The sequence below is a fragment of the Cimex lectularius genome, unplaced genomic scaffold (genome assembly GCF_000648675.2).
Source record: "Cimex lectularius strain Harlan isolate CLEC.00 unplaced genomic scaffold, Clec_2.1 scaffold17, whole genome shotgun sequence".
Lineage (NCBI taxonomy): Eukaryota > Metazoa > Arthropoda > Insecta > Hemiptera > Cimicidae > Cimex > Cimex lectularius.
The window spans coordinates 3,047,838-3,063,457 of record NW_019392640.1 but is presented as its reverse complement, the minus strand read 5'-3'; the positions used below and the strand labels follow the sequence as shown (position 1 = coordinate 3,063,457).

At 33.8% G+C, this 15,620-nt stretch overlaps 3 protein-coding genes across 3 annotated transcripts; 1 reads left to right on the top strand and 2 right to left on the bottom strand.

Moving 5' to 3' along the window:
• Positions 1-204: 204 nt before the first annotated feature.
• LOC106672279 (mediator of RNA polymerase II transcription subunit 19) lies at positions 205-4,090 on the bottom strand. The gene is made up of 4 exons (XM_014403584.2): positions 3,603-4,090; positions 1,694-1,850; positions 1,531-1,630; positions 205-1,464 (listed from the first exon to the last, which is right to left on the bottom strand). The coding sequence occupies exons 1-4, from the start codon at positions 3,784-3,786 to the stop codon at positions 1,183-1,185; spliced, it is 723 nt and encodes a 240-aa protein (XP_014259070.1). The 5' UTR covers positions 3,787-4,090; the 3' UTR covers positions 205-1,182.
• Positions 4,091-5,977: 1,887 nt separating this feature from the next.
• LOC106672280 (DDB1- and CUL4-associated factor 11) lies at positions 5,978-12,564 on the bottom strand. Its single transcript, XM_014403585.2, has 12 exons — positions 12,307-12,564; positions 9,582-9,675; positions 9,395-9,487; positions 9,056-9,218; positions 8,848-8,997; positions 8,600-8,781; positions 6,947-7,039; positions 6,709-6,888; positions 6,582-6,648; positions 6,361-6,516; positions 6,189-6,295; positions 5,978-6,131 (listed from the first exon to the last, which is right to left on the bottom strand). Exons 1-12 carry the CDS (start codon positions 12,432-12,434, stop codon positions 6,030-6,032), a joined length of 1,515 nt encoding a protein of 504 aa, XP_014259071.1. The 5' UTR covers positions 12,435-12,564; the 3' UTR covers positions 5,978-6,029.
• A 589-nt stretch (positions 12,565-13,153) lies between these two features.
• LOC106672251 lies at positions 13,154-15,539 on the top strand. Its single transcript, XM_014403533.1, has 3 exons — positions 13,154-14,425; positions 15,117-15,237; positions 15,316-15,539. The coding sequence occupies exons 1-3, from the start codon at positions 13,333-13,335 to the stop codon at positions 15,344-15,346; spliced, it is 1,245 nt and encodes a 414-aa protein (XP_014259019.1). The 5' UTR covers positions 13,154-13,332; the 3' UTR covers positions 15,347-15,539.
• Positions 15,540-15,620: the final 81 nt, after the last annotated feature.

Here is a 15,620-nt window from a genome sequence, read left to right as displayed (position 1 = left end):
GCTACAAGTAAGGGAATGCCAGCGCTTCTCCCCAATTTTTTTAAGGATTCTTTCTGCACTTCTGAAAGGGGCTGGCTTATTTTAAAGATGACACAAAATGATAATTGTTTGTTAGTTAACACAGTTTTTAATAAATTGTTATGCTTCAAAAATCAGCCCCCAGAGTTGAAAGTATGGAATGAGGTTATTAACAATATCGTCGAGTTGGTTTTATATACAACTTTGTATTTTCATTCACAAAAGAGGTTGTTTGTATAACAGAATTTTCAATAATAATAATATAACATTTGTACTATGATCAAACATATTTTCTCTGATGGCAGATTGCAGCCTTTTAAAATGTCAGAGAACTTATATTCAATATAATAAATAAAGAAATCACAAGTTGACTTAATTTATTTAATAATAGTCTATTTTTATTTACAATGGAAAACAAATTAGGTGCTTCGCTTAAAAAAAGCATTGTCACCACCTTGAATTTACAAATTTAACTGAAACCGATTGTTACAATAAAGAGCCAAAGGCACAATTTACCTTCCTATAATTCATAAAACAGCAAAAAAGACTGTTTAAGATTATATATTCCCTGTTAAAATCACAATTTAATTTTGCCAGTTAATAATCCAAGGGGAAAAAAATCAAAATACAAAGTCAAAACAGGAACAAAATTTGTTTTTTAAATTGCACTTAAATGATTTTTTCAATTTTACAAGGTGGGCCACCAAATTTGTACTAATAAAATTTACATATGTTTGGTACAAAAATAAATAGGGTTAATGTATAGATTATATCCGTCCTTATCTTCATTGCCTTTCCTTAATATCTTAATTGGAATTTCCTAACTAATTTATAAGATTGTGCCTTTAAAAAAAAAAAAAAATGTGACTTGAAATAAAGAAAATGGGTTTGAATACTGTTTGGCTTTTGGAGATGCTCCTGCACAACCAGAATGTACAATTTTTGGACGAGTGCAAAATAAAAATAACAAGAGTCTACAATGGTCCCACAAAAGCCACATTAGTTTAGAATATATGTTTTAAAAACTCATCAAAGGAAAAAAATAAAAGAAAAAGAAATCAAGATACTCATATATAACCCCAAATTGTTTTTATGGAAACATACAATGAATGTTTTCTAAATTAAATAAGCTATTTACAAGTAAAATTTAATTATATAACTTAATCAACCAATTGAATGTTGATTAGGGGTTAGGCCACCGCTGGTTTGTTCAGGACTGTGTTTCTGTTTCTTTCTTTTCTTCTCTTTTTTCCGTTTTTTCCTCTCCTTCTCTTCATCATGCCTCTTCTGTTTCTTGTGTTTTTTCTCATGTGTGTCCACACCGCCTTCACTAGCACTCAGTTCTCCGCCTCCGCCGGCACCGTCTGCTTTGTGTTTATGCTTTTTATGTTTGCTCTTGTGCTTTTTAGTCGGGGCTTGGTTTACATAGCGGTACTGCTCAGGAAGCTGTAAAACATAAATTATTATTGTTAAGGTTATAATTATCCTAGTGGTTAAATGAAGGAAACTTACAGGCCCGGGGTGTAATCTAAATCCAGCAAGCTGCACGGATGTGAGAGGTCGAAGTTCTTTCCCTATGATCGGTGGTTTCTCTATTACAGATCGTAACGAGCTGCTTAAACAATAAAGCATTAATGGGAGATATGAAAACATACTTTAAAAAGTTAAAATTTACCTGTTATCCTGATGACCCGGAGTGTCGATAATTCCAGGGAGGTTGGGTAAAAAAGATGACAACTGCTCTTTAACTTTTTTACCACTGAATTTACTATAAGTGTGCTCAAGGCCATAGGCGGCCATCAAATTCACAGCTCCTGTCAAGTCACTTTCAGCTGAAATTTAAACATAATCATCAGAGTCAATTCAACAGCCAATATAAACAATTTGTAGTAAAAACAAAATAATAGTTGATATTAGGAAATTATAAAAATAAAGGATAAGAAATTGAACTTCACCAATTTTAAAGATAAATTAGATAAATGAGAAATGTCTTGGTAATTTCAAAATAATTTCTTAAGATTATGTGTACATCGTGATATGCAGTCTGGTATGACGTAGATTTTATAGAAACATTTTTCTTTATCGAACCAACGTTTCGATCTTTATTGAGATCATCTTCAGGGCCTGGGATTTACAAACATTGTTTAAATTTAACAAATTGGAAAAAAAGTGAATTTAACAATGCAAAAAATATATTTTTTATATTCAATCAAAGTATTTCTACTCACTCAAAGTGTTTGTTTTCTGTGTAGATGTGTCATTCTTGTGTGTTGTGTTGAGAGTGCCCAATAAAGATCAAAACGTCTCACGATCTCCAAATAATCATTAATTAACGGTCATTAAACACCACATAATTTCTTATGATTGACTCTGTATTTTCTTATTTTTACTTTGTATCCGCTCATAGTAAGAATGATTTTACAAAAAGTGGATAAATGCAGTTCCCAGTAAAAATTGTCTGTGAACAACTGAAAATAGGAAAATGCCAAAACACTATCATCCAAGACCATCATCCTTGCTATTTTTGCCTGTCAGATGCAATTCAGCATCTTCACAATGCATTAAATATTAAAACTATCTGTCATATGAATGTAACATAATAAAGTAATATAAGTTGGTCATTTCCACTCATTTTCATCAGCCTATCCTTGCACATTTCACCATCGGAGGAGGAGGGTGTGTGTTGTTCTCAATATCTGTCTTGAAACTGAGAGAATAATAAGACTGGGAGGATTAAGCTTTAATAATGGACATGTAGTTGTGTCATTTCTGATTATCCTGGTTAGCCTGATCTTGCTGTTTTGATCAGCCACTCCTGTTTTAGTGACTGGCCAGGGATATAAGCAGGGTGATGCACTGGCACAAACCCACAACTGAAAATAAAAAAATGTCAAAACATGATCATCCAAGCCCACTATCCTTGTTATTTTCGTCTGTCAGATGTGATTCAGCATCTTCACAATGTATTAAATAATAAAACTATTATATGAATGTAGCATAAGAAAGTAAATGTAAGTTGGTCATTTCCTCTCATTTTCATGACCTATCCCTTGAGGTATTGAAACTGTGAGAATAATACTAGCAAGAGGATTAAGCTTTAACAGCATAAGCGTAGTGCTGTCATTTCCGATTATCCTTGTTTGATCAGCCACTCCTGTTTCAGTGATGGGCCAAGAGTGAAGCATCAACACAAAATCACAAATGAAGATAGCAAAAATATGCCTATCCTCGCTGTTACAAATAAGCTTTCCTTGTTTAAGATATGTTGACAAAATAACACCATTCGAAGATGACAAATTGACCAAACGGTTCTGTTACCAACACAGCGAGGATAGACGGACCTAGATGATCAGAAAGGCTCATCCGTTCAAGAAATAATATTAATTCAACAATGGGAATTGTTTACATTTGAAAGAGTTTCTATTGGGCGTTTGTTTTATTTATTTTGGATGGAATTTTAATAACCGTTTGAAGGCCAATCATGGATTGCGACCCGCGACGGTCTTGGCAGTTGCACAATCGCCGAGGGCTCGTGAGACTCCGGGGGGAAAGTTGAAAAGTGGAAAATCCGGAAATCGACTTACCGGGTGGCTCTTTCATCAAATAGAAAGGACCGCTGTGTACGATGGAAGGGTGTTTGCCGAGTGAGATGGTCGTTTTCAGTGTCCCGGTCGAGTCCTGCCTGGAGACGACAGGGGACCTCGCACCCCTGGGAGACGACTTGGGCGAGTACTGCTCCACTTTGCGAAACTGGTCACCCATCATCATCTCGAATTTTCATTTCCCGTCGAGGGCTCGAGTGTGGGATCAACGGTCTCTGGGTAGAGTTCGATGAGAGGAATTGAGAGGTGTCGGCCCGTCTGGGGAACGCATCTCCTCTTTACGCCAGCCGCCCTCCCGCGTAGGTCAGCACGAGCAAAAATCAAAATAAAAGAGTGAGAAAATTAAAATTCGACGGAAGAAACGACGAAATTCGACGAGCCAGGTAGAATACACTCCGACTGGAAGTCTGGAAGTGAATAGTCCCTCGGGTCTCGAGTTGCGCGACCCAGAAACTCAAACTGCGACTATTGCCAACCACGAAGGGGTTTTCTCCTTCTCACAAAATTTCTCCATTTCCCTCAAGAATACATTTTAACAATGCTAACTTACTATCTACTAATAACCTTTATTACTATAAATACTAAAAATACAAATTAGAAGATTCGTTATTTTACATTACCGTAATTAATTTATAATTGCCCAAGTAATCTTTTACTCTATAAGTTTAATGTATACACCACCAGGAAGGACCACTGTTACTATATTGTACAGCAAAAAATTCAATAAATAAAATATATACTTTTAAATTACATTTTATATTAAAAATCAACTATAAGGTCAATTTGAAAGAGAAGAAAAGATTTCTTCATCAAGCTTTCAAGAATTTATTTCTCGATAAAAATTAAATAAGTTGGAAATTTTCTGTAGGCAGAACTTCTGTTAGCATATAAAAACTTGAACTGAAGCTGTTTATTTTGCCACAATGCTACAATTTACATAAAAATGGTCAATTTTGTCAATAATAATTGAAGTAAAACAAATAACTGGAAATTGACACTTTACTCTTGTTAGTACGGAAAAATTTGAACTTTTTTTTTATGAGGGTTCGCAACAGCAGAGGTCATATACGGGTACTGATGCCCATTTGTAAGTATATCAGGTTCGAAAGCAAGGCCACTGGATTCGAACTTGGGACCTTTACCTTACAGTGATGAGCACCATGTCAACGCCTAAACCGTTGCGCCCACCGACACCCCCACTGTTTTCTTATTACACAAGAAATTGTACAAACTATTTTTGCCAGGGTTGACATAAATATGACAATTATAAATTATATTGTTAATAATTGAAGTAAAACATATAACAGGAAAATTGTTTATTTTTACTTATTAGTATGGGCAAATTTAAGGAGTAGTCAGACTGTTCTATTATTTGTCCACCAATTACATTCAGTAAATTGTGCAATTATACCATAATTTACATAAAAATTATATCAAAGAAAATTTCCCAGATTTACCACATTCCCCACCCAGTCGCGATCATATAGAAACAGCAGAACACAAATTCACGTTTCACAACACTTTCACACAAAACCTATACACCACAAGAATTAAGCAAGCAGTTTAAGCACCACACTTTATGTTTGTGTGAAAAAGTTGGTTCAAAATTTATATTTACATCTTAAATTGTATTTTTTCCAATCAACGTATGTTTTTTAATGGCTCTGAAGATGACCCGAAATGTCGGCCTAAAAATGAAAACGGTGTTTTTCTAAACTACCTCAAAAAAAAAAAAATGTTTATCATCAAATTGCATTCTGCAAACTATGCCATTTTACCACAATTACCTAAAAATTATGAACTGTATCCATAATAATTAAAGTAAACCATTTAACAGGGAAATGGTTACTTTTCACTTATTAGTATGGACAAATTTGAACTGTTCTGTCTGTACTCTTGTCTGTCCACAAATTGCATTCACCAAACTGCACAATTATACCACAATTTACATAAAAATTATAAACTAATAAATTATAATTGAAGTAAAAATAATAATAATAAAATAACAGGAAAACTGAGCCTTTTATGCTTATCGGTATAAACAAATTTAAACTGATCTCGTTTCTCAATAAATTGGATTCAGTAAGCTGTGCATTTTACCACAATTCACATAAAAAACATACATATTTTATATCACTAATGATTGAAGTATAACAAATAACTGAGAATTTGACACTTTTCACTCGCATGTATGAACAAATTTGGGCTGTTATTTGCATATTGTACTATACAGGCTTTACTTTATGCCAGAATACCATATAGCAAAATATGAACAAACTTAAATTGTTTAAGGGTGGTGAGTTTATTTTGTCCATCAGTGTATTTCATTGTAGTACAAAAGGGGGTATTAACAGTAATATTTAAAATATTGTTACGTTTATTATAAAAATTTATAAAAGTATTGTTCTCCTAACATCTGCTTGATAGGATGTGGCGACGTACATCGCTGGTACCTTCCACTAATTTACACTTAAACCTCAAATTGCTATAGCTGAATACACTGTGGTCCCACTGAAACAATAAAAATTGATCGTTTATTGTTTTTAACAGGTTGTGGTCGTTTCTTACCGAGCTGCTTATTATTTCAGTTCTGTACGGATGCCATGAAACATCACGTACACACGACTTGTGACCCGTAAGGTGAAGTATGTCCCTTCCCGTCAATAAATCATATACTGGAAAAGAAAGCGAGCTTAATATAAACTGGGATGAAATTTAAAGAAATATTTACACCACTTACTGACAACCTTCCCATATGCACAGCCAGTATAAATAAAGCGTTGGCCAGTTGTGAAAGCAGGTGAAAAATGACATCTGATGTGAGTCTGCTGCACTACATGGCTACGGTATGTTGCAAGAGAAGTATCACCTTTTACCATATTTTTCTCATTATTAACTGTAACAAAAATTTTCATTTTGAAGCAGACAAATTTTGGCTTTAAAATGCGTTAACCAACTAACATGCCTTTGGTGCTTTTTGCCACCTGTAATCCCATGCATATAAACTTAGAATGTGTTTTGCATGATCCTAAAACAAAACTTACTATATAATAAAAATAATCTTCCAATAAAATCATAAAACAATTACCAGGACTTTTTGATTTGATAAAACTCTTATGTCCCATAGCTTAATTGTTTGGTCTTTTGAATTTGATATTAGATGCCTGGCATCGCCCTTAGAATCAATATGAACGATACCACCCATGTGACCAGCTAAGATCCCAACCGGCTTTGGTGAGCTTTCTGTGAGTGTTCGAATATCCCACACCTGTTAAAAATCAAAAAGTGTAATTAACAAGTAATTCATGAAAATGATAGAACATTACCTTGCACATCCCATCATCTCCACCCGTGTAAAATATTTGGGATGAGTTATCGGCAAATGCAACTGCATTTAAATCATCGTCATGACCATGGACCTTTAGTGAAGAATGGAAAGAAAAGGAAAAAAATTATAAAAACAAAAATCTCTTGATCAGTGTAAAAAATTTACTAAAAAATATAAGTCCTTTGCTTAATAAGATAAACTTTCTACAAAGATCATTCAAAAAGCTTATTATTGAGTATTAAAATTAAATTGATTTTATATCCATACCAAATTGGATTATATCATAAAAATCTTACTCGGTAAACTGTTGTCTAAAGGCCAAGCTGTCTAATTTCTTAATGGTACCACCTCATGGAATTTTAATGTAAAAAAACTACTCATTGATTGAGAGGAGGTCAGGACTAGCATGGAAGCTTTAAAAGCTCAATTCCTTCCATTTTGAAAAGTTTGTTTTTGTTGGGATGTATCTGGGAGGTATTAAAACAAAACTTTCTTCGTATTCAGTACACACTACTAACTTTCATGTGTAAAAGGAACAATAATTGTATTTACTGATGATGTTTTGCCTTATTTACGTGCCATTTTAACTTTCTCAAACTCAATTAGCAGTTACACTTGGTTTGTACTCATTTATTACTGGAATAAAAATTCCAGGGATAACATAAATAGGATATTTGGATTCAAATGAAATTTCTGGACAGACCTAGGTACAAAAAAAAATGAAAAAAGGAAGACCCCTCTGTTGAGAATGGTCCATCTGCTGGTACACTGATGTACCAAGAATGGAAAAAGGTATGAGGGCAGGAGTTTCAGCCCTGGAACCAAATATTCAGACCCTGTGGGAAAATACACCAATATCTTCCAAGATTGGTACCAGTACACACAATTCAGAGATGTACTTAGTTAAACTTGAAAAGGGTACAAAAATAAAAACATCATGTCAGATGGCCAGGCAGCTATCACAGCGTTAAGGTCAAAGGTGGTGCTGAATTGCAAAACTAAATTAAATAATTTAGGTTTGCAAAATAACGTTACTCTCCCTGGGTCCCAGGAGCTGTAGGAGTAGAGGAATCTGTGGAGTTTCGAAGGAAAGAAACCACAAGAATGCATTAAAGCAGGAAAAATGTTTGAATCCTAATAGGGTTTTAAACAGGACACTATGGACTGAATGGGCATTTGAAGAAAATTGGTTCTGAAAGGAAGCAGATGAGACACCAGTGAACGTACTAATAAACTGTAGTGCTTCACTTGCTCGCATGAGGTAGTGCTTTGGAATATACAACTTAACTGTAGAAGAAATTCAACCTTTAAAGCTAGGCTTACTAATCAAATTCTTTGATGAATTAGGATTCACTGATGTGTTACAAATAATGGGGGATAAAATAGTTCACAAAGGACACAGTATACTACACAGCCCAAATACTACTTCTACATCTACACTGGATTTGTTCCACAATTGAATAGTGATATTTGTATTATTGGTCACAGTAGCTACTTGCAGAAACCCGCCATCCACAATTGCTCTAAACCTTGCACCATTTGCAGGTTTTTATCATTGGTTCATTAAAAATCCAAAATTGTTAAATGAAGTTTTAAACAAAAGCCTTGCCAGAATGAGTAATTAATGAATTTAATTAATAAATAAAAGCACCCTTAAAAGCCTCTCGTTGCTTCCTAAATTGTACAAATAGATAAAGCCGTCATTGGCTCCGCAGAGAATCATGTTGCCACTGTTTCCAAACTGAAGAGAGAATACAGCGATACGTTGTTCCACTGGGCATAAATCAAGAGATACCTCAGAATAGGTATCATTTTCAATATTGACAAGTGCCACTAAAAAATTAATACACATTCCAACATTATTTTCAAAGACTTTTAAACTTGATCAATTATACTTACCACATGGGGACCAGCTTGAGTAAGCAAAATGGCTAGAATTTAGAGCAAAGGCAGTTCCAAGGACACTCCATCTCACATCTCGACCTTCTATCGTTTTTATCAGCTTATACATTTTACCATTTGAAGAGTCATAGAGCCTCAAGAAGCGATCTGAAACAGTTAAAACTTTATCACGACACACTTCAAGAATTTGACTTAAATTTCTTACACTGTGAAGCTGTAAGAAGAAGGTTGCCATCATGTGAAAAAATTCCAGAAAATGCTTTACTCTCATATGTATCGAGAAGATTTGCTTTACGCGGTAGCTTGGCATTTACAAGAATGCATTTGTCTGTGTTTGAAAAGCCTGCACCTCCTTTCAGAAGTCCCGACTGTAAAAATTTGACTTGTGAAACAGCCTAGATTTAAAGTCAAAGCTAAACTGTTCCATTAGATGTCAAACTTTTTTAAAAGCATAAATGGCTGTTTGTTATGAGAAAAATTATCACAAGCTGTCAAAGCAATTCCTTAGAGAAATGTGAAGAAAGAAATATAAATAAATATAAACCTGTCTTTTCAATATCCAGTCCGTGAAGTTATTAGAATGCCGCTTGTGTAGGAGTCCGCTGGCTTGCCTTGTAACGAGACATAGTGAGCTGGACTTAAAAGGGCAGAAATTAATACAATGGAGAAAAGAAAAAAATATAAATGCTGTCTAAAAAAAAAAAAAAAAAAAAAAATATATATATATTTACATGAAGGTTAGTAAGATTTGAACCGTTACCAGGGCAGACAGGTACTGGGAACTTTATTGAACTATAGACCTTCCCTGAGGATGTCTTCTCCCGCCTGTCAACATACAAATTTTTTTTTTATAAAATTAAAGACAAACTTAACATTTTGAAACTGTTTAAAATTTAATAATTGATACAATGTTTAGTATTATAACCCATTTAATGAACAAAATTTCAATACGAAAATAACTCTAGTACAACGACAAGCACAGAGTTTGAACCAAAGAACTCCATCTAGATTTCAAACATAATTAAAGTTTCATCGAGAATACAATTTTCTTAATGCACATTACAGTGAAAAAAATTAATGATTATTTAAACAATTCATGGGTTTAAGAGCTGCTGGTAATTTTTGTAATAAATTGTGTAACTGCGAAATTAATTGAGATATATCAGTTGTACATTGTGTAATAATGTATGTTTGTATTATTATTTTTATTTTATTTATTTATATTTTTTAATTTAACATAATCTGTGTAGAGATATTTTAAAAACTATTTAGTTTCAAAATCCAAATTTAAAATCAATACATACATTATATATACTGTTTAAAGTAGTTTCTCGAATTAAAATTATATATTTTTTATAATAACAACAAATTATTGTTTCTTTGAACAATTCAACCACCAGTTTGACCATTCTTTGGAATTTAATTTATAAAATTCTACCCAAGTTTTTCTGTTTGGCAATGTATGAAATTTTTTCCCTCAAGAAACTAGACTTTTGATAAGAAGAGATATAGCCGTGAAGGGGCAAGGTCAGTACTATAAATTGATTCTTTTATAAAATTGAACATTAAGTAGATAATTGTTCCTAGTATTGACACTGGGAAGATGGAAAGATATACCAGAGAGAGGATCAGAACCATTTATTATTCCAGTTACAATATCATAAATCAAGAGTATCAAAGTTATTTTTTAATAATTTTTTCTTATAAGAACAACTAATCATGTTTAGTTGAATGAACTTTTATTAATTGATCATAATCTAAGGAAGAAAAATGCAATGTAGCAACAATTTACACTGTATTTTTTCAATTGCATCAATATGCGTGGAATAATGAGGGTACCGAATGGGAGGGCAAATGAGGCCTTACTAGAGAGACATATAATTGTTTTAAAAATTGTATGTGTGGGAGTCAGTGGTTGCAACAGTTCAGGCATTGACACGGCACTAATCACTGTAAGATAATGGTCCTAGGTGCGAACCCGACATACTTACAAACAGGCTTGTTTTTCAAAAACACCGGCACCCTGAGGGTTCATATAATCTCGCAGTTGAAATACCCTCAAGAAAAAAAAAGTGTGTTGGCAAATTTTTGGGTTTTCTGACTAAGCCCAATAATTTATAAGATTTTGCTGAATATAATTTGAATATAAAAATATTGAGTTGAATATAACTCCCAAGTCCCTAATTGATAAATGTGCACTTTCTAAAGAATTTTGGCTTGATACCTTTTTTGAGGACCTAGTGAATGAATTATCTAACACTTATCAATGTTCACATTCGACAAATTGTTGCAACACCATGAATGAAGGTTTTGTAAATTTTCTTGGAGTGCCATCACATCATACATAGTATCAATTTACAGATTTTTATATCTTCGGCCAGCAATAAAACATTAACATCTAAAAAGATATCAACATCCTTAAAGATAGTAATAGCCTATATAATCCTGAAAGGATAATCAGGCCGAACCATTACCCATTTTTTCCTATTATCGGCTCCTTTCACCTCATAGAAAAATGGATTTCTATTCCTACTTCCTTCCCCACTCCTTCAAAATCCAACATATAAAAAAAAATTAATATCTCTGGCATTCTCATCATGACACACAGTAATGCCACATCTACACAGAAAACAAACACTTTGAGTGAGTACAAATACTAGGTGTGGTGATTAGTGGCCATTAGTCGATGATTATTCAGAAATTGTGCGATTGAGCAGAAATCGTACCAGACCGCATCTCATGATTTCTGAATAATCAACAAATACTATGATTGAATCTAAAATTTCTATCATTGTATAAATTCATTTTTTTCACATCTTACATGTATTTGAATAATTTACACAATGTTTGTAAATCTCAGGCCATGAAGATGAACTCAATAAAGATCGAAACGTTGGCACGATAAAGAAAATGTTGTTCTAAACTCTAAACCAGACTGCATTTCACGATCTCCAAATAATTAATTAGTAATAGCAGTGGACTTAAGCAAATAGGCATTTATAGACATCCATGGGCTAGTTTTTACACAGACATGTGAATATATGGGCAGAGTTGAGCCTGTATAAATAAAAAAGCAAAAAAATAAAAAACACAAGCTGACAGTAAATTCACGGTCAGATGACAGTCCTTTTGATGTACTGTTAATGTTCAATGGTTGAGTTTTTAAGAACCAACTGGCGTTACCAAGCCCCTTTCACGTGTGTAAGTGTGAATTCACTTTTGACTTAAGCAAAGCATTCAACAGCTGAGCGCTTTTTGACGAGGGTAAAAAAAATCAACACATTAACCTGTTGCACTTGTGAACATTAAAACCCTCGATTTTGCTCAGAACTTCTTCAAAATTAGCTGATTGAAGCATATCGTTTTTAAATCAAATATACTTTTAAAAGGCAGAGAAAAAATATTGTTTCCTGGAAAAAAAAAAAAAAAAAAAAAAAAAAAACGACTGTTTCTTACTTCTTTCTGTTTGTTAGGGCATGCAATGAGACGTGAGTATCGGGATCTTCCGACTCGGAAGATTGTGACAATTCGCCTAAATTGGCAGGCTTCGGACGAGTCCTCAATAATTGTACGCCTTGATACATCTGTCGGATTTATTTTATATTATATTAAAAAAAAGTCATTAAATTCCGATGAATGCATCGTCGTCAAAATTCAAAGCATTATCACAGGCACCAACGGCCGAACAGCTGACCGCTCAGGACTGGTCTTTGATCATGAACAAAATCACTGGTTACCTACTTGACTTATACTTACATACTTAGACTTACATAATACTTACATGCATCAATAAACAATTTATTATAAAATATCAGACCTTTATTAAAATCAACTTAAATTTATGATCTAATTGTTAGTAATAAATTATACGCAATCTACAACACATTAATATCAATACAAATAAACGAAATTTCTAATTTTATAAGTTAAAAATAAAATAAACAGAATTTATAAATTTAAAATTTATATTACTACACTTATTGTTATGTTACTACACTTATGTTTTAACTTTACTATAAAACGTGCAATTACAGGAAGGCATTAAGGTTGATGTTTCCCGCTTGTTGAAGAATTTAAATTTTCAAATAAGAAATTTGGCTGATTATACTATTAAAAAATAGTATTTATAAAAAATGTTCCCTTTCTTTTTATTTTAACAGTTCAAAATCCGTTTAAAAAAGTTTCCCTCTTTGGTAATAGGTAGTTGTTTGGAGCCGCTTGACTGTTTGATCAATAAAATATAAACCAAGTGATCTGATGTTTGTGAGAACTGCATTGTTTTTAAATTAATTTAAAAAAAAGACAATCGTTTGTTAATTTTTAACAGCTTAAAAGTATTTACTTGTGTAGGTTTTAAGAAATTCTTTAAAAGTTTTTTTTTTGTTTTGAAAAGGAAAAAAAATTTAGTGCTTTGGCAGTTTTTGTGAAATCAACAGAAAGGCCTTTGCCAGACTTTTTAAAAGTGACATCAAATTATTTGTTATGGATTCAGGTAGAAATTCTGCTATACTGAACCCAAAGTTTTCTACCGGGATGGGGTCACCCTGGGATATGGCAAAAGAGAGAGCTGCACTTCAACAAAAATCTACGTTAAGGGCTGCCGCGGAGCTTGGTAATTTGCCGAGTGATTATTGTGCTTTGAAAGGGGATTACACGAGGGTTTCGAACACAACGGGGAATCCATACATCGACAGTGGGCCTGGGATCCAGGATCCGAGCAAAATCCCACCGGTCGGATACCCTCCTGTTCATCCTCCGAGTGAACAAGCCGTTTCAGAATATCTAAACAGAGAATCAGTCCCAACCTATGTCAGGCCTGGGTATGAAGAAATCCCTCCACATGGTAATAAGTCCATTCCTTGTGCAGAAGGCACGCCAAAACAGTACAATTTCCTCGAGCAGACTCCAGGAATAACGAGAGAAAATTATGCTATTCCAAAGCTCGATATTAAAGAACCTACTAATTATCATATGCAGATCCCTCGAGCTAAGGATTTTCAAACACCTGGAGGGTTAGCACAAAACCAAAGACTTTACAAAGCTGATTATGCCAATCCAAGACTCTCACAGGAGGGACGTATTGGTGTTGAACATAGTATGAACAAGTCTTTACACGGCATGACCGGACGGAGCTGGGATCCAAGACAGTACCAAGAAACACCTATAAGACCAGAATTGCCTGCTGCCGGGATCGGTCCAGCCCTCAGCCCTCAAGGTCTTCCGATGTCTGAGATGAGACCTCAAGACTATCCGTATAAGGCAGACACCCCTAGTATGCCTCCTCAAGATAAGTACATGCATCCAGGAATGATGACTCAAGAAGCTCCTTGTGGGATGCCGCTTCAGGAATATAAACCGGAGGAAAAATACCCTGAAGGGATTCCTCAAAATTTACCTCCTACTCAGAATTATAAAATGATGGAACGACCGAATGAGTACACATCTCAGCAAAAGCAACCTGAACAAACTGAAAACATGCAAACTGCTCCAAGGCCTCAATCTGGGACCGCACCACAAATCAATCTGTCAGAACTGCATAAAGCAGAACCTACTTTTGAATCAGTTGCACTTAAAGGTATCTACATAAATTGTATCTTTCATTTCCTTTTTCATTTGGGAAGTTGTACTTAGACATATTTCTGACCAACTTTTTTTTTTAAAGTAAAGAATTAGTAAATATCATCGTGATCTGCCTATTCTCACACATTTGCTACCTTCAGTAATTAATCTGTATTTGGTAAATTGTGTGTTTTTAATGTGAAAGTGTGATAGATGTTCTTTTAGTTACATTTAACGGATTTGTAAAAGTTTACAAAATAAAACAAATCAACACTAAAAATAGCAAAGTTCGAAGCTTGTATGACAAACTAGGCGACAATTTAATAAAAATCATGATCGGGGATGATCATGCTAGCAGATATCCTTCATAATTTTGTGTGGTGATCTCAATAAAGATCGAAATGTTGGCACGATAAAGAAAATGTTTTTCTGAAACCTACCAGACCGCATCTCACGATTTCTAAATAAACTTCATAATTTTGTTCACACGTCCCAAGTACAGTTTATTCTTGGATCACTTCAAAGGTCATATATTAACATATTTAATTGTATTTTAATCATTACTGTTCATCCTAGGCAGCCTATTTTCATTGTAATACGGCATCTGACTGACAAAACCAGTAAGAACAGCAGATCTTGATGTTACAGATTCATGTCGTAGACCCCACCACATTTTACTATAAATTTCTATCTTGAATTTATTCCAGGTTTAAAAAGGATTCGCACTACAAATCAAACTTATGGATCATGGATTGGAGATCCATTTTTGGAGGGGAAAGACTGGTACCGTTCTCCAAGATTCCCCCACGTCAAAACTTATTTAACAAAGTAAATAGTTTTGTAAATTGCAAATAGCCTTTTTGTTTAAATTCTTTTCAATAGCATTCTGTCGAATTTTGTCTGCAGGCACAAGGAAGACTCCGGGTCTTGGATGTAACATCAATTTGAAAATCACACTTGCAGAGAAGAAAAAAAAAAAAAAAAATGAGAAAAAGAACCTGCACAAATTTTTGTAAGACGCAATCTGTATGACTAGAAGTTGCACCAATAAATGAAAAAAAAAATTGTTTGAAGAAACTAGGTTTTGTAGGCAATCTAATTTTTACAGTAATAAAATATATTGCACGATATGTGGTCATTTTTTGTTATTATTTTTTAAGGACAAATTGTAATGATTGCTTTCAGATTGTGGGCTTTTGTAGGTAGACAAC